Source organism: Schistocerca gregaria, chromosome 5 (genome assembly GCF_023897955.1).
Source record: "Schistocerca gregaria isolate iqSchGreg1 chromosome 5, iqSchGreg1.2, whole genome shotgun sequence".
NCBI lineage: Eukaryota > Metazoa > Arthropoda > Insecta > Orthoptera > Acrididae > Schistocerca > Schistocerca gregaria.
Genome location: NC_064924.1, coordinates 183061413 through 183089086, shown reverse-complemented (window position 1 = coordinate 183089086; position 27674 = coordinate 183061413). Strand labels below are relative to the sequence as shown.

The 27674-nt window shown below is 42.8% G+C and overlaps 1 protein-coding gene across 1 annotated transcript in view; it reads left to right on the top strand.

Moving 5' to 3' along the window:
* The window catches only part of LOC126272510 (uncharacterized), a 196317-nt gene that overhangs the window by 60705 nt on the left and 107938 nt on the right, over positions 1-27674 (top strand). Inside the window, exons 3-4 of the mRNA XM_049975408.1 lie at positions 7117-7369; positions 25972-26138. Coding sequence (XP_049831365.1) covers positions 7117-7369; positions 25972-26138 — 420 coding nt within the window. The remainder of the gene's footprint in view (positions 1-7116; positions 7370-25971; positions 26139-27674) is intronic.

Genomic DNA, 27674 nt, shown 5'->3' with positions numbered 1-27674 from the left:
GTTTATATACTTCGTCACATTTATATGCTTTGATACATACAAATAACAAATAAGTACACATAAAATAAGGTTATCAAAAGATCGTTTGCTTTACATTTTTTCTAGATACTTTAATCATCGACCACAGTTGATCGAAGATGCTCGGCTTACAATTCGTAATTTAAAAGGTTAAATATGTTATTAGAAATAACCACGTAATTTTTTGGCAGTAATTTTAAGTTCTTTTCAGGCATTTTTATCACTCTAGGCCTATTTCTATAGGTTTGCCCACCGTAAAATTTTACTGGCGAAAAATGGTTAACTAAAAACATACTTCGGTTATCTCAGAACTCTGGCAATGACCCTAGAATCCTTCACACAGGTTCACAACTTTAGTTTAAACCATATTATGCCTCATACCGGATATTACGTGGATATTTTATAATCATAAGTACGGTAACTTTGAACTTTTGGGCGTCGATAATAGATAATGGTATCGAAAAAGTTTCAAGGTTCCTCGAGATCATCAGCTTAAAAACATATCGTAAAAATTTCAGCCATATACCATAACAGAAATTTTTGAAAAGTAGCAATAGTCACTATTGATACTTTCCGTACCCAAATAATCATGGTTTTTCGCTTTTTCAGGAACCGCCCATGAACAGAAGGTGCTTTTACGGGCTACACATGGCCCACCCTATACCACACCAAATCCAAGAGAACGAACTGATTTGCCTAGGCTAGAGGAAACATGTAATATTTAAATTTTGACTCTGTACTGAAGGAGAGCTATGACCCGCCATGTTAGCCGAGAGCGCTAATGCGACGATTCCTGGATTTTGGTGGGCACGCTGGTCCCAGATCGAATTTGCCCGGCGGCTTACCGACGTCGGCCGGTGTGCCAGCCAGCCTGGATGTGGTTTTTAGGCAGTTTTCCACATCCCGCAAGGTGAATACCATGTTCCTCATCAGTTACACGACTCGCAGAAATCTGTACACGTTCCCACCCTTCTATGGATTACACTAGATGCAGACAGGTGGGGTACGCTAATTCCGTCCCGAGGGGGTACGGGGTGGCAGCAGGAAGGGCATGCAGCCACCCCTTAAAATTAACCTTGCCAAATCCGCTCCTGACCACGCCGATCCTACGAAACTGCGGAACAAGGCGACAGCAAAACGAAAGACTGTAGGAGAGCTACATTATGCCCGTTCTTCCAATAAGTATTTATTATATAAGCAAGCACAGGTACATGCATAGTGGAACCATTCTTAATACTTTCTAAAACGATCTATGGATATTCTACAAAATGTTTTCACATTTCTATTGTTGGATATTCTTTATTGAAGAGCTAACATCGCCTGTTCCCCGTAAGCAGCACGTGCGGTGCTGTAAGCTCCATAGCGCATATGTGATGTAAAGCCGTCTGCTGGCGAACTCTAACCGTGGCACGCCGCCAAGGAAGTAGCTCAGATTAATAACAGTACACCACAAGCAAATATTTGTACTAGCACGTAATATCATGTGTATAAATATACAGGACGCTAGGGCGCCTTGTTTAAAGTGCCTAAACTTTAATAAAACATTAATAAGCAACGACTTTACTCATTAATAGAAGACTAGTATGTAAAACTTTGCGCTTCTGACCTGAGGAAATACCAGAATTTAACAACGTATAAATCTGTGCGCTCACAAAATCGACTCTCTATTTCCGCAAGCAGCCTCGCTCATAACTTTCAATTTCTTCATTAGGTGCACAGTAATGTCTCCGCACATATTCTTTCACTATCGGGAACAGATGCAAGCGAGACGGACAGAAATCTGCATTTGAATGAAGATGCTGTTCAGTAGTGAGCTTCACTCTGCTGTAGTGGCATGTGGAGTGTGTAGGTGCTCACCGCGCAGAGCTCTCCTGGTAACCCAGAAAAGCAACAATGTGACCTACAAGTTCAAAATGGTGCAAATGTCTGTGAGTACTATGGGACTTATCATCTGAGATCATCAGTCCCCTAGAACGTAGAACTACTTAAACCTAATTAACCTAAGGACAGCACATACATCCATGCCCGAGGATTAGGACCTGCGACCGTAGCAGCGTGGTTCCGGACTGAAGCGCCTAGAAGCGCTTGGCAACCGCGGCCGGCGACCTACAAGTTCCTGTGAAACTACGATTACGCAGCTAGCAACTAACGAAGTTTGTCTCCTGCTGTCGCCACTGACCACTCGTTTCTTACTGCCCCACATTCCCTCCTCACTAGTCTAATAGCTAGATCCTACTAAGTCCTATTTGCAACATTCTAGGAAGTCAACAGGGCGACATTCCTTACACTCTCTTCTGGCGTATGGGAGAATTTTTTCGCTGGGTCATTAACTATGTTCCACATTCGTGTGTACCTTACCGGCATACATAGGTCGTGTGCATATGGAATCATTTTCCTGGAACGTACCGAACAATGCGAAATGGTAGACGACATGTTCTAGGAGTCTTTTGTACCCTCATTCGTATACGCCCCTCTGCCTGAGCGTAAATCGCTCGGGACATAAAGGATAAAACAGTGTCGTGTCAAAAGAAGCACTGCGTCCGTCTGGGTCGACACAGTGTATTTTCAGCCTTTCCCGAATGTTCGATCAGAGAGGGTCCTACGTGATATTAAGCAGATGTACCAGTTTCTTTGGCTCTTCACGGTGTATAATATATTTTCATGTTAATAATATCACAATTTAAAGCCATTATGATTATATTTCGACCGTGACTGTATCAAAAATTATGAAAAAGTTTATTTAAATAACCGCTACCAGTCACAAAATTTGTTACTACTGTATTATTTATTGAGCAACATGTTTCGGAGAATACCCCATCTTCAGGCTCAAAGGCCTTACAAAAACATATTTTAACATTAAAGTCATATTAAAGCCTTTTATAAGAGCTGTTGGTGTCTTTGTTCTTCAGACTGCGACGCCTGAAGAACAAAGACACCAACAGCTCTTATAAAAGGCTTTAATATGACTTTAATGTTAAAATATGTTTTTGTAAGGCCTTTGAGCCTGAAGATGGGGTATTCCCCGAAACATGTTGCTCAATAAATAATACAGTAGTAACAAATTTTGTGACTGGTAGCGGTTATTTAAATAAACTTTTTCATAATTAATAATATCAGTTTATTCCCAAGAATTAGCACCTTTCACTCACTTAATACTAGGCAAAAATCCCGGCTGCATTTGGATCACACATTGACTCTTTGCAGAAAGGCGTGCAGTGTTCTCTGCATCCATTTTCAGTGAGCTACCACAAGAATTCAAAAACTTTAGCAGTGATCCACGCGCTTTGAAATCTAAGCTGAAGCGTCTCCTCATTGGACACTCCTTCTATTCTGTAGAGGAATTCATTGAAAAATTAAGCTAATTCCTGGGTTACATTGTTGATTGAGTTCTCATAAACTTAAAACCTGTCGTCTTTTTAGGATTGATAAACATTTTATTTTATCTGTTACTACCTTCCTGTCGCAATATCATGAACTGTGACGTTCCATCAACATGGAGGTTTGCTCCTGAGCTTGGTCCTACGAAACTAGATCTGTAATATAAAAAAGACGAAAAATAGGGATGTAGCAACGATTGTAGAGTTCGTTAATGACAAACATTGACTCTGTATGTTCTTGAATTAGTTCGACGGCCAATTCTCCACATTGATGAGAAATGAAAGAATGGGAAAAGCGTCGTCCAAATGTTTCCAAACATGATTTATTTTCGAATGAAAATATATACTTAAAAAAACGCATCGAACAATATTCAGAAAGCAGTACAAAGCGCCTTTTTCCTTTATCGTTTATGTATTGTTTTGTTCCTCAAATAGTGACCCAAATAGCGTCAAGAGTAACTTTTCGTCTTCAATAGAGTAGACTTTTTCATGGTTAAAACAATTTTTATTACAAATGTTATTCATCTATTTACTTTCTTATTTATTTACAACGTAGGGGTTTACCGTGTCCAAGTATTGTGAAACCTAAGCAAGTTTTTAATTTAATTTTGGTGCTTTTTGTGGGAAAACACTCTTAGGAAAAATATCAGGTGTTTATACAACCTTAGCAATACATCACGAAGACAAAGCAAACAGAAGAGATAAAGATATAGAAGACACAAAAGCGCAAAGTAACTTGATTGATCACAACTAACCGAGGCGAGAATTGGTTAAGTTCAAAAGTTAGCAGACGAAGCCGCCGCCCCTTGTTCCCGCGCACGCGTGGTCTTCGACGTACTCAAGACTTTAGAATTGTACGCTCTGCACAGTAAATTGAGCACTGAAGTTATCGACCCACTGGAGAACCAATTGGCGGCTGATTGCATGCTGGCACACACTCAGACCGAGTACTCGACTTTGAGTATAAAGTGGATCTTTTAAAACTGACGCAAGGAAGAAACGGACAAAATATCTACAGCACGACATTGTGGGGAGTGTACTTAACAGATTGCCTAGTGCCAGATCCTTCCTTTCCAAAAGCTCATATGGCCTGGTTGTTACGGGTTACGCTTTAGAATGTAAGATCGTAATAAATGACAGAATTCGTGGGACTGGGGTGTTTAGTGGGATATACCATTCTTCAACAGAGACTGTAACTCAAAATAGCACTTCTCGGTCAGAAATTAGGCCCCTGATTAAAACCTTGTCGGCGAGGAAGACGCGTCATATTGCTCAATGATACGATTTACTTCTGAGGTGCTGGCCACCAAATTTCTTCCGAGTTTACAGCTGATCGGTTTTTATATCCAGATTTTAATTATAGAGCAGTTTGGAGTGATGACTTTTCCAGGTGTAATTCCCAAAAGGTATGTACGTTCTAGATTCAGTTTAGCTTTACGATGGATTGATGGAATGATCCGGGAGAATTGTTGAAGAAAAGGCACGTATTTTTGCTCACCAGTACCATGAGTTGACGGTTACTGTTTCCACTGCCTGAAGTCCGTAGCAAGGGTGACCAAAGACGGTAACATTTGGAGACCCCGTAGCATTTTGCGTGTTGTTCATCTAGTATGAAGATCAGTGACGTCTGCTGCGTCGTGGCACTAAGCATTCGATACATCACATTCCAAAAAGTGCTTAAACAATATCAATAGTATCAACGTTGGTAGAAGACCACGACGCGAGGGAAGTTACAATTAACTGTAACTGCCCATTTAGGCAGCACGCTATCGCTGTTTCCTTGCATTCATTTTAAAACGTTGCGCTGGACGCAAAGAGTGTTGTATTTGGTGTTTCCAACTGCATTTACTGGTGGCAGAGTTACATCTATCCGTCATAAAGACTCATGTACCAGTTTAGCAACAGTGCAACGACCCGTCAGTCGGTGCCTTGAGCCCTCTCACAGTACTGCGAGTGAATCTTCTTTATTGACATACCGGTACCTGGTAGTTCAAGATCACTGCTAGGTGCAGTCACTTAGACAATAGATCAATGTTGTGCTCCAAAAGATATTTTGTCATAGTTGTCGTTACATACCAATATTTATTTTATACATTTACATGTTCACTTGTCACCGACTACTTTGTAGAAGCTTCAACTTCATCTCCAGTTTCATCGGTTTTAACACGGAAATGGCAACTGTGGAAAGTGCTTCCAACAAAGGTTAAGTGTTAACGAAAGCAGCGCACGCCTCCACGCTGCGGGTAGCCCCTTGGTAACGGCGGGGGAAACAGGATAATACGATGCGAAAAGTCGAGAGTATATTGTGTATTTCTTGGTTAAAACACAAAATAGTTCCAGATTATTAAAACTAAATTAATTATATGAATGAGTGTTCGTCAGTCATGAAGCCAGTTATTGCCAGGTTCATGGAAGTCGTAGAAATGATGTCATTGTGATGCACTACCTAGTGCATTGGGTCTCTGGTGCAGAGCCCTAATCGGAGGTCGTGCACTTTTGGATATAACTGTGTAGTTCACAAGCGTGATAGTGTGACCTGGGGAGCAATCCTGTTCTAGTTCGAGTGCCAGCCACAGCAGACTTGTAGCGTGCAAGCAGGGAGTTCGCAGGAAGCGGACTGTGATTGCTCCTAGGAGTGCTTGAGGGTCAGCTGTGAATGAGGCTGTGTGTTTCTCCATCTTGGTGCTCTGGGAAAGTATATTGATCGAGACTTAACACTGAATTTTTTCTTTGTCATTTGAAATGTCCCCATTGCAGGTAAAAAAATGGAAATGAGCATATGGCATCGATGGCCGGGAGGCCCCATGCGGGGAAGTTCGGTCGCCAAGTGCAAGCCTTATTTCAGTTGACGCCACATTGGGCGACTTGCGCCGCAGTGTTGAGGATGAAATGATAATGACGACAACACAACACCCAGTCCCAAAGCGGAGAAAATCTCCAATCCAGGGCCGCTTGCATGAGAGGCGAGCACATTACCACCCAGCTAAGCAGGCGGACACCATTGCAGATAAACTGACATGACGTCTGTACTAGATAGTTATCTCCCACCAGTTCTATGACTGGTTCACCAACTATGGACATACAGAGTGAACTGCCATGAGAGGCGATATTAGAACTTCGTTTTCCTTACGCACCATAGGAAAATTAGAGTATCGGCATCGGAAATGGTCCCGTAAACATCGCCAAGTGAGTTGAGAAACCTGTTGGCTGTTAACTAAATGTGCCCCTCACTGGAGGGTTGGACCTCATTAAAAGTTTTGCATCGTGGTATCGGAGTCTGGGGCTGAGTAGATGATTGACCAGTGGAGGTTACTGATGAACGACACTGATTCAAGCGTCAACCTAACATAGCTGGGCTTGAAACAACTCTTACGCAGCTCAAGCGAGCAAATTGCCTTTCCAGCATCGAGAGTGACAATCCCCACAAAGACCCCTCGCAGGTATCCTCCAACTGAATAACTCAGTTACATAGTAATACAGCATTACATCTGATGATCGACATTTTGGACAGGCGTTTGGAATCCGTCCCTACGCAATGGCTGCGTCATTGCTGATAAATCGGTTATGATACCGCTGTTGTGGATACCACTGGGGCATATTGCTTTGCAGTCACGCCTACGATATTGCAGCTCCACGTTGGTGAATCTCCTAGACGTAGTTAAATTATCAGGAAATGTGATTCAGAATAACATAATATTTAGACTTCTTTTGCTCTGTGCAGGTCCGGAACGGAACTCGTCGTGCCATTTACAGGCGACAGCATGGAGATTGTCCTTTCGCTGCCTGGCGATGAACTGTTGGATGACCCAAAGTACAGCGGATTCGTTATAGAGGTGCTGCAGGAAGGAAGAAACCGGTGGAAGAGAGAGGAGAAAGAATGGTACGCCCTGGGAAACTACGGCCACTGGAAACCATACTACAGTCCTGAGGCTGCCACGGGAGCGCTAACGAAATGGAGCGGCCACAGAGTGCGGGTGAGCAAGCAGTTACCAATTTCTTACCGTAGAATATCAACTCTTACCGGGAATTCCACTGTCAAAATGTCTGTGCAGGGATGTATGGGTATTTTGGTATCAGGGACCTTTAGTCTCTGACGACTCGTTACCGAGTTTCAAATTTATGTTTATCAACATGTAGGTGTAAATTTCCGTCTATATGCTTCCCCTTCCAATAACTTGGAGTGACCTACTGGGGTCGGACAGAAACGTGAAAGCACTGCGGGAAATGCGTACATGAACATAAACGCTAGCCAAGCCGACAAGTTGCGCTGTTGTATTTTACCACTCACTAGCAGACACGTGCAATGTTCTCAATACGTTGCATGTGTCAGTCGTGGCCAGAACAGTGATTTGTGTAGTTGTGAGTAGTTATGTTGGTGGTAAGTGACTTCGAACGTGGGGAAATTGTTCGTGCTCATGTGTCTGATGTTTCAATGGGCATCGTATAGATGTCTTCTTACTACCTACAGGGAAAACGAAAAAGCGTTAAAGTCACAATATGGTGGAAAGTGTGTGTTCAGTGATCGCGACAAATGGTCACTGAAGAGGGTTGTGAGCAAAAATAACAGGTTAACAACTGTAGAAGTCACTCACGAACCCTGTCATCACCAAAAACAACAAGAAGGGAGCTCCATAGGAAGGAAACTGCAGGGTCGAACTACAACTCATCAGTGATGCAAATGCCCGTAACAGGAAAAAACGATGCCAAAGGTACATTAATAGAAAGTTATGTCGTTGGAGGAAACGTGTATCACACTGTTCCCAAATTCTGGGCGAGTTCATGTCCCAAGGGTGTAATATGGCAGGGGTTCGGTGGTGATTTTGGGGGCCTGTGTCATTCCGCTTATAACGCTACTTGCCACATATAATGTACAAGCGTACCGCGAAACAAACTAACGTTACCCTCTGAGAGAATTTCGAATTTTGACCGCGCGTGTGGCTAATGGATAAAGGTATCGGGCTGTAATTTTGACTATGCTAAAATTAACATAAAAACAAAACGGCCTTTAACCTTGGGAATTAATGAAAGTGGTAAAAATCATACGTGAATGAAAAAAAGAACGGTCGCCAGCCCAATTAGGCACATTAATTTTGAAATATATGTTTAAAAAATTGAACATTGACTGTTAAGTTACTTTCGTGGATATTTCCCTTTGAATAGTGCGCAGGATACAAACTGACACATGACACTCTGAGCTGTGTGTAGCAGGAATTATCAATAACGCACCCACCAGTAATTATAGAAGGTCTCGAGTCCGTCGTCCGTCGTAATTTAATATATTACTCGTATTATTATTATTATTATGTTGATTGTTGCCGACTTACGTGGTGGGTCTTAATGAAAATGATATTTCATTTTGTTTTGATTTACTATTAAATGCTTTTGTGAAGTTCTCCTTTTTTAACAATATAATCTTAAACCATGAACATATAAGTTGAACACTGGAATAAACTTTTCATATTAATTTCCTCGGCTAGTCAGCTCACTTTAAAGCAAAAAATCTTTAGTTATTAATTACAATTGCGGCCCACATACGCGCGAGAGTATTTTTTCTTACCTCCGTTAACCATTGCATTGTAGTCGGAGTCCTGGCTATGGCTCTTGGCTGCGTATTTTCTGCAACGTTGGGCGGCTGTGGAGAAAAATGTATACTATGTTAATGGCGGGCGACTTTTTCGCTTCCGCTAAATTTTATAAGCTAATATCGCCATCTAATGGCGACGTTGGCTGCATCGGCCGCTGCGATTGTTGCACTGTAAATTACTCGAATGCAGGTTAATTCAAGGAAGGCGGACATGAAATCGGGATCACCTCTTACAAATTAAAAGTGAACAATAACATTAAATCAATATATTATCTGCTTAATTAGTACAAATGTGCTTACATTTGCCAGCACTCGCAAGATGTCCGTCTACACGCAACCAAGACAAGAGAAGAAGTGAAGACGACTAAAAAATTAACAAAAGAGCGTATCTTGTCTCTTTAGATCATTTTGTTATATTTCTTTGCACTCGAAACTTACACAGAGAAATTATTATTTTACGGGTACATGATAAAAATATATATTATTCAATTTTTAAATGTCTCTTTATAAATACTGTTTTTTAAGTCTTTTCGTATTATTTCACTGGAGACGCTATAAAGGCAAATTTGCATCAAGCTCATACAAGTAACAACTACACTCAAGATCATTACTTAAACCAATACCGAAATGTTACTGCATGAAGTGGAGAACTAAATCTGGACAAGAGAGGCTTCTATCTTAACTGGCATGTAAAAACACAAATAAAGATACATAATATCATAAATACACTGTTTATACGCCTCTACATATATTAGTTTTCCTTAGCAGCACTAATGGTTCAAATGGCTCTGAGCACTATGAGACTTAACATCTGAGGTCACAAGTCCCCTAGAACCTACAACTACTGAAACCTGACTATGCTAAGGACATTACAGACAGCCATGCCCGAGGCACGATTGGAACCTCTGACCGTAGCAGTCGCGCGGTTCCAGACTTCGCGCCTGGAACAGCTTGGCTACCGCGGCCGGCGCAGCAGTAATTGTCCAATTATCTTTCTAACATGTCGAGAATACGATGAGGACCAGTAAACTAGTATAGTGTCACAGTTCCATGGCAATTTCAATAAAGGAGACTAATTCAAATAAAGCTAATCCTTCACTTCACTTGGAGTAGTTCATAATTTACTTTGCAGGACAAAAAATTCGACACTGAACTCAATTAACTTCGGAAAAGTAACCGTTCATGATAGAAATCAAAACACCATTATTTTTATAATGAGCTTAACTTATTTGTATTTGTTACCACCTGTGAAGCCGGTATTTTAGGCAATAACATTTACACAATCTGGCACTGTATTCGTACAAACCTATACTTCGCAATAAACTAAGAGTACTTTAGCAAAATGTGAGGTAACTTCACTTTTGTGGTTTTACTTTTCACTTTTGCTACTCCTTTAACATTTGATAAAAAAACACATGAATGCAAGAATTGTTCATTTAAAACACGATAATCGGTTTTAGCAGCACTTAGGAGAGGTTACTGCATAGGTTTATTATCAGGATAGAAGATGTGGTTCTGGACACAGATTTATAGCATATGGATTATTATTAAAACCACACACACAAATTAACTGATCCATGCTCATATACATAGCTGAATGTATGAAGTTAATAAAGCAGTGGCGAAGTTTTGGTGGCAAGAAACTTGGCGGCTAACTGTATTCGCTGCTCTTCATGTTCGAATGCTGTATAAAATCTCTTCTTGGCGTCGGATTTTCAACAGATTAGAGGCATTCCATTTGGTGAGAAAACCAAATAATATCCAAGGCAAAAATTCTTTGAAAAGCAGCTTCCAATTGGCTCTCTTGACACGGTTTAAGTGTACCGTGCTATGGTTAGCCACATACTGCGTACTGTTCACACCAAGGAGCCGCCAAGTCCGATCGCCAAAACCACCTTTTACATCGCGCCATGCCAATTCCGTTGCGGAGGGACTTCACTACATCTTTTATTTATAGTCGGCCCGGGTGGCCGAGCTGTTCTAGGCGATTCACTGTGGAACCGCACGACCGCTACGGTCGCAGGTTCGAATCCTGCCTCGGGCATTGATGTGTGTGATCTTCTTGGGTTAGTTAGGTTTAAGTAGTTTTGAGTTCTAGGGGAATTATGACATCAGAAGTTAAGTCACGAAGTGCTCAGAGCCATTTGAGCCATTTTTTATGAGTAACAAATACAAGGGCCCTAAGCATGAACCAGTTTTCAACAAAGATTGTCTTTTTATAAACATACGTATATGATAAAAATTTATTATTTTGACAAATCATTTTGCTCTGTTCTTTATATATATAACAAAACTCAATTTTCTTGTCACAAACCAACGACTTTAAATAACAAAGCATACACGCTCCATAATTGGAAACATGATGTTGTGGTCTTCAGTCCTGAGACTGGTTTGATGTAGCTCTCCATGCTAATCTATCCTGTGCAAGCTCCTTCAACTCCCAGCACCTACTGCAACCTACATCCTTCTGAATCTGCTTAGTGTATTCATCTCTTGGTCTCCCTCTACGATTTTTACCCTCCACACTGCCCTCCAATGCTAAATTTGTGATCCTTTGATGCCTCAGGACATGTCCTACCAACCGATCGCTTGTTCTATTCAAGTTGTGCCACAAACTTTTCTTCTCCCCAATCCTATTCAATACCTCCTCATTAGTTGCGTGGTCAACAATCTTCTGTAGCACCACATTTCAAAAGCTTCTATTCTCTTCTTGTCCAAACTATTTATTGTCCATGTTTCACTTCCATACATGGCTACACCCCATACAAATACTATCAGAAACGACTTCCTGACACATCTATACTCGATTTTAACAAATTTCTCTTCTTCAGAAACGCTTTCCTTGCCATTGCCAGTCTACATTTTATATGCTCTCTACTTCGACCATCATCAGTTATTTTGCTCCCCAAATACCAAAACTCCTTTACTACTTTAAGTGTCTCATTTCCTAATCTAATTCCCTCAGCATCACCCGACTTAATTAGACTACATTCCATTATCCGCGTTTTGCTTTTGTTGATGTTCATCTTATACCCTCCTTTCAAGACACTATCCATTCCGTTCAACTGCTCTTCCAAGTCCTTTGCTGTGTCTGACAGAATTACAATGTCATCGGCGAACCTCAAAGTTTTTATTTCTTCTCCCTGGATTTTAATACCTACCCCAATTTTTTTTTTGTTTCCTTTACTGCTTGCTCAATATACCGACTGAATAACATCGAGGAGAGGCTACAACCCTGTCTCACACCTTTACCAACCACTGCTTCCCTTTCATGCCCCTCGACTCTTATAATTGCCATCTGGTTTCTGTACATATTGTAAATAGCCTTTCGCTCCCAGTATTTTACCCCTGCAACCTTTATAATTTGAAAGAGAGTATTCCAGTCAACATTGTCAAAAGCTTTCTCTAAGTCTACAAATGCTAGAAACGTAGGTTTGCCTTTCCTTAATCTTCCTTCTAAGGTAAGTCTTAAGGTCAGTATTGCCTCACGTGTTCCAACATTTCTACGGAATCCAAACTGATCTTCCCCGAGGTCGGCTTCTACCAGTTTTTCCATTCGTCTGTAAATAATTCGCGTTAGTATTTTGCAGCTGTGACTTATTAAACTGATAGTTCGGTAATTTTAACATCTGTCAACACCTACTTTCTTTGGGATTGGAATTATTATATTCTTCTTAAGTCTGAGGGTATTTCGCCTGTCTCGTACATCTTGCTCACCAGATGGTAGAGTTTTGTCAGGACTGGCTCTCCCAAGGCCGTCAGTAGCTCTACTGGAATGTTGCCCACTCCCGGGGCCTTGATTCGAATAAGGTCTTTCAGTGCTCTGTCAAACTGTTCACGCAGTATCGTATCTCCCATTTCATCTACATCCTCTTCCATTTCCATAATATTGTCCTCAAGTACATCGCCCTTGTATAGACTCTCTATATACTCCTTCCACCTTTCTGCTTTCTCATATTCGCTTAGAACTGGGTTTCCGTCTGAGCTCTTGATATTCATACAAGTGGCTCTCTTTTCTCCATAGGTCTCCTTAATTCTCCTGTAGGCAGTATCTATCTTACCCCTAGTGAGATAAGCCTCTACATCCTTACATTTGTCCTCTAGCCATCCCTGCTTAGCCATTTTGCACTTCCTGTCGATCTCATTTTGGAGACGTTTGTATTCCTTTTTGCCTGCTTCATTTACTGCATTTTTATATTTTCTCCTTTCATCAATCAAATTCAATATTTCTTCTGTTACCCAAGGTTTTCTACTAGCCCTCGTCTTTTTACCTACTTGATTCTCTGCCGCCTTCACTACTTCATCCCTCAGAGCTTTCCATTCGTCTTCTACAGTATTTCTTTTCCCCATTCCTGTCAATTGTTCCTTTACGCGCTGCTTGAAACTCTGTACATCCTCTGGTTCTTTCAGTGTATCGAGGTCCCATCTCCTGAAATTCCCACCTTTTTATTCTTCTGTTTTAATCTACAGTTCATAACCAATAGATTGTGGTCAGAGTCAACATCTGCCCCTGGGAATGTCTTACAATTTAAAACCTGGTTCCTAAATCTCTGACTTACCATTATATAATCTATCTGATACCTTTTAGTATCTCCAGGATTCTTCCATGTATACATCCTTGTTTTATTATTCTTGAACCAAGTGTTAGCTATGATTAAGTTATGCTCTGTGCAAAATTCTACCAGACGGCTTCTTCTTTCATTTATTAGCCCCAATCCATATTCACCTACTACACTCCTGGAAATTGAAATAAGAACACCGTGAATTCATTGTCCCAGGAAGGGGAAACTTTATTGACACATTCCTGGGGTCAGATACATCACATGATCACACTGACAGAACCACAGGCACATAGACACAGGCAACAGAGCATGCACAATGTCGGCACTAGTACAGTGTATATCCACCTTTCGCAGCAATGCAGGCTGCTATTCTCCCATGGAGACGATCGTAGAGATGCTCGATGTAGTCCTGTGGAACGGCTTGCCAAGCCATTTCCACCTGGCGCCTCAGTTGGACCAGCGTTCGTGCTGCACGTGCAGACCGCGTGAGACGACGCTTCATCCAGTCCCAAACATGCTCAATGGGGGACAGATCCGGAGATCTTGCTGGCCAGGGTAGTTGACTTACACCTTCTAGAGCACGTTGGGTGGCACGGGATACATGCGGACGTGCACTGTCCTGTTGGAACAGCAAGTTCCCTTGCCGGTCTAGGAATGGTAGAACGATGGGTTCGATGACGGTTTGGATGTACCGTGCACTATTCAGTGTCCCCTCGACGATCACCAGAGGTGTACGGCCAGTGTAGGAGATCGCTCCCCACACCATGATGTCGGTGTTGGCCCTGTGTGCCTCGGTCGTATGCAGTCCTGATTGTGGCCCTCACCTGGACGGCGCCAAACACGCATACGACCATCATTGGCACCAAGGCAGAAGCGACTCTCATCGCTGAAGACGACACGTCTCCATTCGTCCCTCCATTCACGCCTGTCGGGACACCACTGGAGGCGGGCTGCACGATGTTGGGGCGTGAGCGGAAGACGGCCTAACGGTGTGCGGGACCGTAGCCCAGCTTCATGGAGACGGTTGCGAATGGTCCTCGCCGATACCGCAGGAGCAACAGTGTCCCTAATTTGTTGGGAAGTGGCGGTGCGGTCCCCTACGGCACTGCGTAGGATCCTACGGTCTTGGCGTGCATCCGTGCGTCGCTGCGGTCCGGTCCCAGGTCGACGGGCACGTGCACCTTCCGCCGACCACTGGCGACAACATCGATGTAGTGTGGAGACCTCACGCCCCACGTGTTGAGCAATTCGGCGGTACGTCCACCCGGCCTCCCGCATGCCCACTATACGCCCTCGCTCAAAGTCCGTCAGCTGCACATAAGGTTCACGTCCACGCTGTCGCGGTATGCTACCAGTGTTAAAGACTGCGATGGAGCTCCGTATGCCACGGCAAACTGGCTGACACTGACGGGGGCGGTGCTCAAATGCTGCGCAGCTAGCGCCATTCGACGGCCAACACCGCGGTTCCTGGTGTGTCCGCTGTGCCGTGCGTGTGATCATTGCTTGTACAGCCCTCTCGCAGTGTCCGGAGCAAGTATGGTGGGTCTGACACACCGGTGTCAATGTGTTCTTTTTTCCATTTCCAGGAGTGTATGTTTCCTTCTCTCCCTTTTCCTACTGTCGAATTCCAGTCACCCATGACTATTAATTTTTCGTCTCCCTTCATTACCTGAATAATTTCTTTTATCTCAACATACATTTCTTCAGTTTCTTCGTCATCTGCAGAGCTAGTTGGCATATAAACTTGTACTACTGTAGTAGGCATGGGCTTCGTGTCTATCGTGGCTACTATAATACGTTCACTGTTTGTAGTAGCTTACCCGCACTCCTATTTTTTTATTCATCATTAAACCTACTCCTGCATTACCCCTATTGGATTTTGTATTTATAACCCTGTATTCACCTGACCAGAAGTCTTGTTCCTCCTGCCACCAAACTTCACTAATTCCCACTATATCTAACTCTAACTTATCCATTTCCCTTTTTAAATTTTCTAACCTACCTGCCCTATTAAGGGATCTGACATTCCACCCTCCGATTCGTAGAATGCCAGTTTTCTTTCTCCTGATAACGACGTCCTTCTGAATAGTCCCCTCCCGGATATCCGAATGGGGGACTATTTTACCTCCGGAATATTTTACCCAAGAGGACGCCATCATCATTTAACCATACAGTAAAGCTGCATGCCCTCGGGAAAAATTACGGCTGTAGTTTCCCCTTGTTTTCAGCCGTTCGCGGTATCACAACAGCAAGGCCGTTTTGGTTAGTGTTACAAGGCCGGATCAGTCAATTATCCAGACTGTTGCCCCTGCAACTACTGAGAAGGCTGCTGCCTCTCTTCAGGAACCACACGTTTGTCTGGCCTCTCAACAGATACCCCTCCGTTGTGGTTGCACCTACGGCATGGCTATCTGTATCTTTGAGGCACGCAAGCCTCCCCACCAGCGGCAAGGTCCATGGTTCATGGGGGGAGGGGGGGGGGGGCTTGAGGAATTGGACATAATATAAATCTACTTGAGGAATTAGACATAATATAAATCTACTTCTAATCGATATAAGTGTTACACACTAACCGCATGATTGGTTGTGGTAAGTTCCTATTGGACTAAACTGCTAGGGTCATACGTTCCTAGGCTTACACACTACTTAAAATAATTTAAACTAACTTACGCTAAGGACAACACACACACAGACCCATGCCCGAGGGAGGACTCGAACCTCAGACGGGGGGAGCCCCGAGAACCGTGGCAAGACGCCTGAGGCCGTGCGGTTACCCCGCGCGGCACTGACCGCATGGCTACTGCCAGGGATTAATGATCATTCTGGCCGATCAGATCCATCCTACGGTACAGTGATCTCCAATGGCGATGCTGTGTTCGAAGATGACAACGCCCCAGTTCACATACGTTGCATGTCGAGGACTGGTTTTGTAAGCAGGAGGATGAGTTATCGCATCTCCCCTAGCAACCGCAGTCACCAGGTCACAATATTATTGAGTGTTTGTGGCCTGCTTCTGTTAGTATTATGAGTGATCGATGTCTACCTCTATTACTTGAACTTGCCACAATTTTGCAGGAAGATACGAATAAGATTCTTTTGAAAACCATACAGGACCTGTATTTATGCATTCTGAGACGACTGTTTTGAATGCCAACCTACACCGTATTAGGCATGGAAATGTGTTGTGTTTTCAGTGTTTCCTTTATTCTGTCCACGCCTATATGACGCCCCATAGCAAGAGCGGCGTCTTTGCACAGCGTGGAATTTGGCGATCTTTGGGGCCAGTACGGCAATTCAAGATCACTGCTGACCTGACTACCGACCCATCCTTGAGGCAGTTTATCTGTACCACTAAATGACTAAAGATTTGCTCGGTGAAGATTGCCTATAGCAATTTGCCTGTCTAGCGGTTTCCAGGAGCAACAAAGACAAGATTTTCAATGTTGCATGTGATTATCGACAGACTATAAAAATTTATAATGTTTTCAGAATCTGGTTATTAACAGGTAATATCTTACGTTGAAGTTCTAACAAACAGAAGTATTCAAGTGAGAAACTGAGTACGTCTTGAGGTAGCATAACTCATAGTGCGCAGACCTCACATACCATGTTCATCAAATATTTGAGAATGTGAGCACTTAGGGATTTCCAACAAACTTTCACGTAATTTCTTAACTTCTTCTCGGTGACACCTTACTACGTTTTCACTGCCAATGCAGTAAACGACCAGCATCATGCATGATGTTTTCGCTCATTACTTCTTTGTACGTAGACTATTCCTAACACATTTTGCAGAGGATATCTAAATACACTAGTCAATGAACCTGGAAAAATATATCGTTTACCACACGAAGTACAGGAGCTCTGACGTTTTACCCAAGTAAGTTCGATTCCTTAAAGAACCAGAGGTGATTGTGTATTGGTCGTTAAGAAATGCTCTTACTTGAGCTGTAGTGGTGCTTTGGTGCTCTGTCCTGTCGCAAAATGAAATTTTCGACATGTTCTCACAATTCTGGAGGAAGCCCCATCTCCAATATATCCATGTACGTGTTTAGTGTAGCAGTCTCTTTCTCAAAAAGAACAGGCTGTGGAACATTTCTCGAGTTACGAATACAGTACGTGGCTGCTGTTTTTCCAGCATTCTTACTTTGTCGTAGTTCACTTTTCCATTTAAATACAACATAGCCATATCACTGAACACTAAATGTGAAAGGAAGTAGCTACCTTCTATCTTCAGGCCTCTTCATATCCAGAATGTATTCACAAAACTTTATACTTAGCCTTTATCGTCATCATAGACTGACGGCCATGTAAACCTTGCAGATTCTTATAATGATGGCATTTAGATGGGTTTTCGGTATTCACTAAGAAGTCTCCCAACAACATTGACCGTTCGAGCCCATTAATATACGTGATTTTATGCTTAAAACCGGGAGAAATCGTACCCCGTGCAAGAAGCCTACTCGCTTATTCATATCTATCATGGCCAAATTTCACTCTGAAGCCGGCTGTTATAATCACGTTGATCGGGCCAATGTCGATAATGCATAGCTTAGAGTAGGCTTCTTACTCCCAAGTCATGCACCTGAGAACTAAAAATGGAATCGTGTGCCTACTGGTACATGCACTATCAAAATCACCCCACTAGCCATTAAAAATCTTGACGCTCAGTTAGTTCTAACAGATACGAAAAGGAGTCACAAGAGACAGTGACTTCATAGAACTGACAGTTTTATTGTCTGTAGTACAAGGTAAGGCACGCATTCCTAATATTTCTACACACACGTACTGCCCTTCACTCATATTTCGGTTTGTTACTTCTTTTCTGAGGTAACCATTGCTTCTACCGATGTACGCTAACGCTTCGTTTCTAGTGTTGATGAGGTCTCATTTCCGTCCACGAACACTGCAACATTTAACAGATTTATCGAACTTCTCAGGACACGCGGCCGTGTATCGTCCAACCACTTCTGACAATCAGCCACGACTCCCCACTACTCACAGCTTCCACGCCACCAGTGATATACCCACTGGGGGTCCTCCTGGGGGCAATAGTGCTGTGCTAGGTCGCTACGTGAAAGGTACAGATAACGGTACTCAAAGAGCAACTATATCTGTAATCTTACAGACGCCAAATGAAAAAAATTTTCTGGGTACCGAGATTTTCGTGTCCCGTCACTTGACGTGATTGTCAGTCAGTGTGTTAAATCTCGTCGCTGCAAAGCATGAACACCTGAGGAAAGGCTAATACTCGATTGGCACAATGAGCATTGTTACGTCATCTACGTGCAAAACTGTTGAATTCGCTCTACCCCTTGAAAGGACGTGAACTATTTTCCCACATATAACAAGTTCTGGCGTTTCGCTTAACGATGGAATCAAGACTGAAGAAAACCAGGACACGCTCATGGGGGTTTATCAACCTAGGAAAAGCATTCAACAACGTAAAATGCTGCATAATGTTTGAAATTCTGAGAAAAATAGGAGTAAGCTGTAGGGAAAGATAGGTAATACATAACATGCACAGAAACGAAGAGTAAACAATAAGATTTTAAGATCAGGAACGAAGTGCTCGCATTAAAAAAGACGTAGGGCAGTCATGTTCAATCTATATGTCGATGACGGTAACTGTCTTGCCGCAGTGGTAACACTGGTTCCCTTCATATCACCGAAGTTAAACGCTGTGGGGCTAGGTTAGCACTTGGATGGGTGACCATCCGGTTTGTCGAGCGCTGTTGGTAAGTGGGGAGCACTCAGCCCTTGTGAGGCTATTTGATTGAGCAGTAGCGGCTCCTGTCTCGTAAACTAGATACGGCTGGGAGAGCGGTGTGCTGACCACATGCCCCTCCGTATCCATATCCGGTGACGCCTGTGGGCTGAGGATGACACGGCGGCCGATCGGTACCGTTGGGCCTTCATGACCTGTTCGGGCGGAGTTTTTCTAGTTTACATGTCGATAAAACAATGATGAAAAGAAGATAAATATTCAAAACTACTATTAAAATACAAGGTGAAAGAATATCAATTGTAAGATTCCTTGATAACATAGCTATCGACATGAAAGTGAAGAAGAATTACAGGATCTATTGAACATCCAATCAAAACAGAGTATGGATTGAGGGTATATCGAATGAGGAGGAAATTAATGAGAAGTAGCAGATATCAGAATAACGAGAAATTTATCATAAAAACCGTGATCACGAAGTAGATGAAGTTAATGAATTCTGTTGACTTGGAGGAAAATTCTCCATAACGAACGAAGCACGGATGACACACATGCACACTAGCACACGCAAAGAGATTATTCCTGACCAAGAAAGTCTGCTGGTTTCAGACATAGGCCCTAATTTGAAGAAGAAATTTCTCAGAATGTATGTTTATACCACAGCATTTCATGGCAGAGAATCAAGGAAATCTGAAGAAAAATGAAGTGTTTGTTACAGAAGAATGTTGAAATTTAGGGGAAGTGAAAAGATAAAGAATGGGGATCCTCTCCACAGAATCTGCGAAGAAAGGAACATACGGAAAATAATGATAAGAAGTAGGGATAGCATGATGAGACTTGTGTTAAGACATCAGGTAATAACTTCCAGACCGAGCGAGGTGGCGCAGTGGTTAGACACTGGACTCGCATTCGGGAGGACGACGGTTCAAACCCGCGTCCGGCCATCCTGAATTAGGTTTTCCGTGATTTCCCTAAATCGCTCCAGGCAATGCCGGGATGGTTCCTTTCAAAGGGCACGGCCAATTTCCTTTCCTGTCCTTCCCTAATCCGATGAGACCGATGGCCTCGCTGTCTGGTCTCCTTCCCCAAAACAACCAACCAATAACTTCCAGGGTACTAGAGGGAGATGTGGACGATGAAAACTGCAGAGGAAGACAGAGATGGATTCATTCAACAAATAACTGAGGACGCAGGTTGCAAGTGCGACTCTGAGATGAAGAGATTAGCGCAGGAGAGGAATTCGTGACTGGACACATCTAACCAGCCTGAAGAAAAATAAATAAATAAATAAATAAAAGCCGATGTGTTGATACCGATGGTGCCACATTCGAGTGCTTTGATATGTGGGACGTGCAGTACAGTACTTTGGACCAGGATGACACCGCACAGTGAAGGCGTTAGTTAATTGCACCGGGAGGTTCCTTACAGGCAACGACGTAAACTGGAAACTGAGAATTTGTGCCAAAGTAAATTTTTAGTTTCGGTGCGTAAGTAAAAACTCAAGTTTCTGTCTTCGTTCATGTAGAAGATATAGTCTTGTCGAATTGGATGCATCGTTTTGAAACATCCTGTATGTAGGCCGTCAGGTAAATGTTACCGAAACACGGTGATTAAATTTCTGAGTGGCGGAAAATTTCCCTGCTTACCCGTAAAATTTTGTTTGCGCTGTTTCAATTTTTCGGCAATATATTTAGTAGTTAATTTATATCTAATGCAATAAGTAACGATTATTTTGGCATTTGTGGTCAGAGCAATGTATTTTTCATATGGGTCACAAGGCCACATTTGTATAATGCGAATTCTCTTAATTGTTTTTAGTTTTTCTCTTTGGTCTTATTACTATATTTAATATATATTACAACTGCATTTATTTGATTTAAGTGTTGTCTCGATAATGACTGTCTAATACAGAAAATTAAGGTAAAAATTAAAACAGCCGTTCAGAAAAGCAATACGACGAATTAATTAAAAGGACGGTGAAAATATAAAAACGAATGAACGAGATAAATTTTAAATTAAAATTACGAGAGTAATTTGTGCTCAGAATTAACGATAAATTCGGTTTGGGTCCAGTATTTTTGATAATGTGTTTCGACTGTGACCTTTATATCTTACGGTTCTACATTTCAGATTTTTTATATAACTAGCAGCTAAATAAATGGACAACTTTTTCTGAATAATGAGATGTTGTTACGTAAATGACGCGTGATCTATTTTTGTCGTTTGAGAAACCATTTCAGCGCGATACTACTCTCACCACACACTCTCACCTTTGCATTAACCGATAGAATGTGAAATAATTGCTGGCGAACGTTCGCCTACCGCTGTTTGCGATCCAGAAGAGCACTTGCCCGCGAAAGGCAAGGTCCCGAGTTAGAGTCTCGGTCCGGCACACAGTTTTAATCTGCCAGGAAGTCTCAGTGTATGCGATGTTATTCAAAAGGCCACAAACTGCAACAGCTTGTCGAGCCACCCCGCAGGACTCGATGGTATAAAGAATCGAGAGAAGAAATAGCCAGTATAATGGTGGAAAATTGTAAAGCTCCATTCTGATCCTGAATAAAATGTGCATCTGTGACCCCTCTCTATTACTAAACAAGTCACTTCTCCGGAAGATATCCTTTCTGCCTTCCCTCATTCACACACTTCGCGTACTTTATCACTGAGTTTAAACACACAGACGCACCTACAGCCCAGTGCGGTATCTTTGTGCCAACATCCGCCGTACACCTGACGAAATCTCACGAACAACGCGCTCAGTGTGTCTCTCCCCTAAAAACAGGCGCTAAGCTCTACAATGTCATGTTTGCTTTACTCTGAACTACACGCATTTCGTCCCCCAGGTCGAGTTTATCGGTAATGAAATCCTAGCACACTGTCTTGCTGTATGCAGCTGTCGATAGGCTCGTCAACGCTTAAGTTCAATATTGTGTCTTTAAAACAGACACTGAGAATTTATTTTAACTGAGTTGATCGAATCTCTCATCCATGTCTACAATTATAAAATATTACTTATCTTGCTATTTCGTTAACGGCCTCATTGTCTTGTGTGGGATGTAACACTCGTTCCAGATCCTATTTCTGATAAGTAGAAACACTAACTGGTGAAAAGCTTGTGTTATGCAGGTGGCTTCTTATCATTATTCATTGAAATAATATTTCTGAACTTTTAAGACGCCCATGCTCACTAATATTTCCACATACTGAACTATCGATTAAAGGTACCTCCGCCTTCAGTTCCATTACAATAACACATTGTCTCCATTTATTGTTACTCATTCACCGAGACTGTCCATTTACAACTACCCTCCCGCCAAGACTTGGCACAACGAAAAAGCACAGAGATTAAATATCAAATGAAACAGCTTACAATTTTGTAGATGATAATGACTGGTATATCTTCGAAGAATTAATAGAAATGGATTTACATAATTTTAAAAATGATTCAGAATCTATTCAAAAATGTTTAATAAGAATATTTAAATACTATCTGTTACTGGCCATATGTTGTTGTGGCACAGCCTGGTTAAACGGAAAAGAAGGCACACGTTTCTAATATGTATGGGAACTGAATGTACGTCCCAGTCTCCTTCTCTCCCCTGCCTCTGTCCATCCCCACCTCCCCCTCTATCTGTCCACGTCCTCCCTCCCACGTTCTCTGTCCGCCACTTCCTCCGTCCTCCCTCAGTCTATTTTCTCCTCCCCCATCTGTCTCCATTTCATCTTGCCCTCTCTCTCCCTCTATCTCTGCCCATGACCTTCAACTAGACAATCGTCGGAGACGTGTTTGGAGGCAACCCGGTCCGGCTGAACGCCTTAGGCACTCTGTGCAGCGAGTGCAGCAAGGTGGAGGTTCCCTGCTGTTTTGTGATGGCATTATGTGAGGCCTACGTACGCTGCTGGTGGTCGTGGAAAGCGCCGTAACGGCTGTACGGTACGTAAAAGCCATCCTCCGACCGATAGTGCAACCACATCGGCAGCATATTGGCGAGGCATCGTCTTCGTGAGCGACGATTCGCGCCCCCATTGTGCACATCTTGTGAATGATTTCCTTTAGAATAACGACATCGCTCGACTAGAGTGGCCAGCATGTTCTCCAGACATGAACCCTATCGAACATGCGTGGGATAGATTGAAAAAGGCTCTTTATGGACTACGTGACCCACCAACAACTGTGAGGAATCTACGCCGAATCGCTGCTGAGGAGGGGGACAATCTGGACCAACAGTGCCTTAATGGACTTATGGGCAGTATGCCACTACGAGTAAAGGCATGCATCAATGCAAGAGGACGTGTTACTGTGTATTAGAGGTACCGGTGTGTTCAGCAATCTCCTCTGAAGGTCTCGCTATATGGTGCTATAGCATGCAATTAGTGGTTTTCATGAGCAACAAATAGGGCAAAAATGATTTTCATGTTGATCTCTATTCCAATTTTCTATACAGGTTCCAGAACTCTCGGAATCGAGGTGATGCAAAACTTTTTTTGTGTGTTTATATATGGTGAATCACCAAAAACATTACGGAAATTAAAGTGCTGTTGATACGTTGTTTTCACAGAATGGATTGATAGGCGCTCCTAATTTTAACCAAGAAACAGATTGTAATAATACTTAGAGACTGCATTTTTGAAAAGACATACTTTTTAAATGTAACAATGCATACTGACATTCATAGGCTGAAAGCAGAGTAATTTAAAATGTCAGTGATGTCTGTTGCGGAAGTTTAACGCGAGTCGTTTTCGAGACATAGTATCGTGCAAAGTTGTTTGTGCCATTCAACGACGTATGCTTATAGTGTGCTTGTGTGTTCCTTAAGTGCATTACGACTTGCTAGTCACTTAGTGTGTGGCAGTCGAAGCAGAAGGTCGTGAGAGGACGATGGGATTTACCAGTGCGCCGAAAGGCCCATAGTGTATGGAGAGTGTAGGTATAATGCAGTTCGTTCTTGTAAAGTGTATGCCGAGAGATATCTCAATAGCTGTCAACGAGCTCGGCAATTATTTATGAGCCTCTTCAACCATTTAGGTGAAAATGGTAGTGTAACAGGTAACTGGAGCAAACAAGTGACGACAGAAGAGGAGGAAATTAATGTGTGTGTGTGTGTCTGTGAAATGTTATGGAACTTAACTACTGAGGTCATCAGTCCCTAAGCTTAAACACTACTTAACTTAAATTATCCTAAGGACAAACACACACACACACACACACACACACACACACACACACACACACACACACACACACACCCCCATGCCCGATGGAGGACTCGAACCTCCGCCCGGACCAGCCGGACAGTCCATGAATGCTGCGCCCTAGACCGCTCGGCTAATCCCGCTCGGCAGGAAATTAATGATCTTGCTGCTGTTGCGCTTTTTCCGCACGTTAGCTCCCTCGCAATCACACGAGGAAGCAGTACGAGTGAGGCACGTATTCTGTACATTCTACATCAATATAGGTTCCTTTCCGAATACCTTTCTCTCTATCAAGAGCTGCATGGATACAATTATGAAAATCATCTTAACCTCTGTACATAGGCATTACGAAAGGATGCTGCACATGTATCATGTATGTTGCTTAGTGATGACATCGTATTTCCCAGTCGTGGTCAGTTGAACCGCCAAAACATACACTATTGGTGTCTGGCAGCTCCCGCTGGTTTCATGAGGTGGAACGTCAGCGTCCATGGAGCGTAAACCTGTGGTGTGAGATAGTGAACCATCTGCTCATCCGTTTCTCGTAGACAGAACACTGAACGCGCATAAGAGTCGCAACCTCATAACAGACGATCTTCCACGGATGCTAGAAGACGTTCCTATGCAGAGTAGGAGGAACCTGTCATACCAACATAATGGCTGTCCAGTCCATGGTGCACGAAGTAGTACAGCATGTCTTCCCAAACTGTTTCCAAATCGTTGGATCGGACGCAGAGCACCTGTATCTTGGCTGGCCCGTTCCCCGAATTTGAGGCCGTAGCCTTTTTCTGTGGGAAAGCTGAAAGATGCTGTCTACAAGGACATTCCAACTACTGCCGATGATATGTGACGACGCATTACTGCAGCCTGCCCGGACATTTCCGGTGAAATGTTAGCACGTGTGCAGCAGTCGTAACATACCAAACTGGAAGAGTGCATTGCCGGGGCCGGTGGTCATTTTGAACAGTGTTGGTCAGGTGTCTCGTTACTCGTCACAATCTACATAACTAGTGCATTCACTTGTGTTGTTCTTTAGTGTGTGCTACCACAGGGCTCCACAAGTTTCGGCGTGGGAACTTTAGAAAATACGATGTCTCGTAAACGGCTCCCACTAGAATCCTTCAACACACCACTGACATTCTAATTTACCCTGCTTTTAGTCTCTTAATGTCAGTAGGCGCTATAGTCTTTAAGTTGACCACATCTCTGAAGCGACCCCACCTAACAACAAAAATCAAACGTCATATTATAACCCCTGTTGTCCCATGCAACATTTGCCCTACAAACTTTTCAGCTCCTATTATACTTTCGGAGTTCTTCTTGGTGGCAATAGTGAGTGCCTCACCCTCTATATATATATATATATATATATATATATATATATATATATATATATGTCTTAAACGTTTGCCACATGCACGTACGTGCGCAGAAAGCTATTTATTGATAATGACACATTTACTGTCTCACATTTTCGCAAGTAGTTAATGGAAACGTGGCACGTATTTGCAGTTTGATGCACGATGTGGAGCTGAAGACGACTGGCTCCTTTGGGCGTCAAAGTCAGATTGCGACTCTCGCCGATGTACCAGCATCACTTCCGGCGTCGTCAACAGCAGCGTCATCACCTCCCCGGGTTACCCGGGCTACTTCCAGCCAGGCATTGACAACTGTTACCGGTCAGTAACTCTAGCTTTATTGATGTCAGTATAGCGATATGTTCTTGACGAATGTTGATAAGCGATCAAGCTTGATATATCTGTCCATGCTGAAGTGATGAGGCCAACTGTCACCTAACTGTGGCCGAGCGGTTCTAGGCGCATCAGTCCGGAACCGCGCGACTGCTACGGTCGCAGGTTCGAATCCTGCCTCGGGCATGGCTGTGTGTGATGTCCTTAGTTTAATCAGGTTTAAGTAGTTCTAAGTTCTAGGGGACTGATAACCTCAGATGTTAAGTCCCATAGTGCTCAGAGCCATTTGAACCATTTGAACTTACGTCTCTTCCATAACACGTGCGACTGTCGTTCATACAGAAACTAATTCGCTAATTATTTTGTTTTATTAAACACTGACCTACAGAATTTTCCCTGACAAAGACACCTCAAACTTAACCTATTTATTTATTACGCGCTATGTACAAGCCGAAGGCAATCTGACTGCTGTACATTGATAGCATGACTTCCAATAATTAACACAAAAGAATGTCCCTGAATTGCAAGAAATCCTAACAATAATACAAACCCAATAAATGTGAAATTAAAGAAATATGAAACTACCTCCAACTCTTAATTGCCTAAAGCCGGCCGGAGTGGCCAAGCGGTTCTAGGCGCTACAGTCTGGAGCCGTGCGACCGCTACGGTCGCAGGTTCGAATCCTGCCTAGGGCATGGATGTGTGTGATGTCCTTAGGTTAGTTAGGTTTAAGTAGTTCTAAGTTATAGGGGACTGATGACCTCAGAAATTAAGTCCCATAGTGCTCAGAGCCATTTATTTTTTTTAATTGCCTAAACCCATTTCACTCATGAATCCCGATAGTGGAAACCACATGAGTCACTTACCTCACAGAAAATCTTCATAACAAGAACTACACCTATTACAGCAAGTAACAACAACAGCCAGGTAAATGAATGAACTACTATAGACTAACTACTAGGAGGAACATGGCTAGCAAAACAAAGATTTTGTTGAAAACGAAGAATTGTATTCAGAAAATTTTACCTTATTCGTGTGACATCCAGTTCCAAAACTTACATTGTTGTCAGCAATTCTACTACCCAAACATTATCAACCATACATCCATTATCATACCTTTTCTTGCACATTTTCTCAGTCCTACCATCACAGAGTCTCCATTGAGAAACACATGGCCATACACTTCTCTATCCACTCGCTAACTGCTAGTCCGTCCAACCACAGAAGCTCTTGCCGAGGGCACAGAGCGTTGAGAGCGACATTACCATAGTCTATTGCGCTGCCAACATACAAACAGGCTACTTACAATACAACCACCATACCACCTTATTAGATCATATTAGCACGCTATTAAGACTAATCCAACCGCGAAGACAACTGGAGAACTGTCCCAGTGACGTGATATTCTGTCTATCTTATCGGCGTATTTGTCTTCGTTTTATGAAAAACGATGGTTCAAATGCCTCTGAGCCTGCGACCGTAGCAGTCACGCGGTTCCGGACTGAGCACCTAGAACCGAGCGGC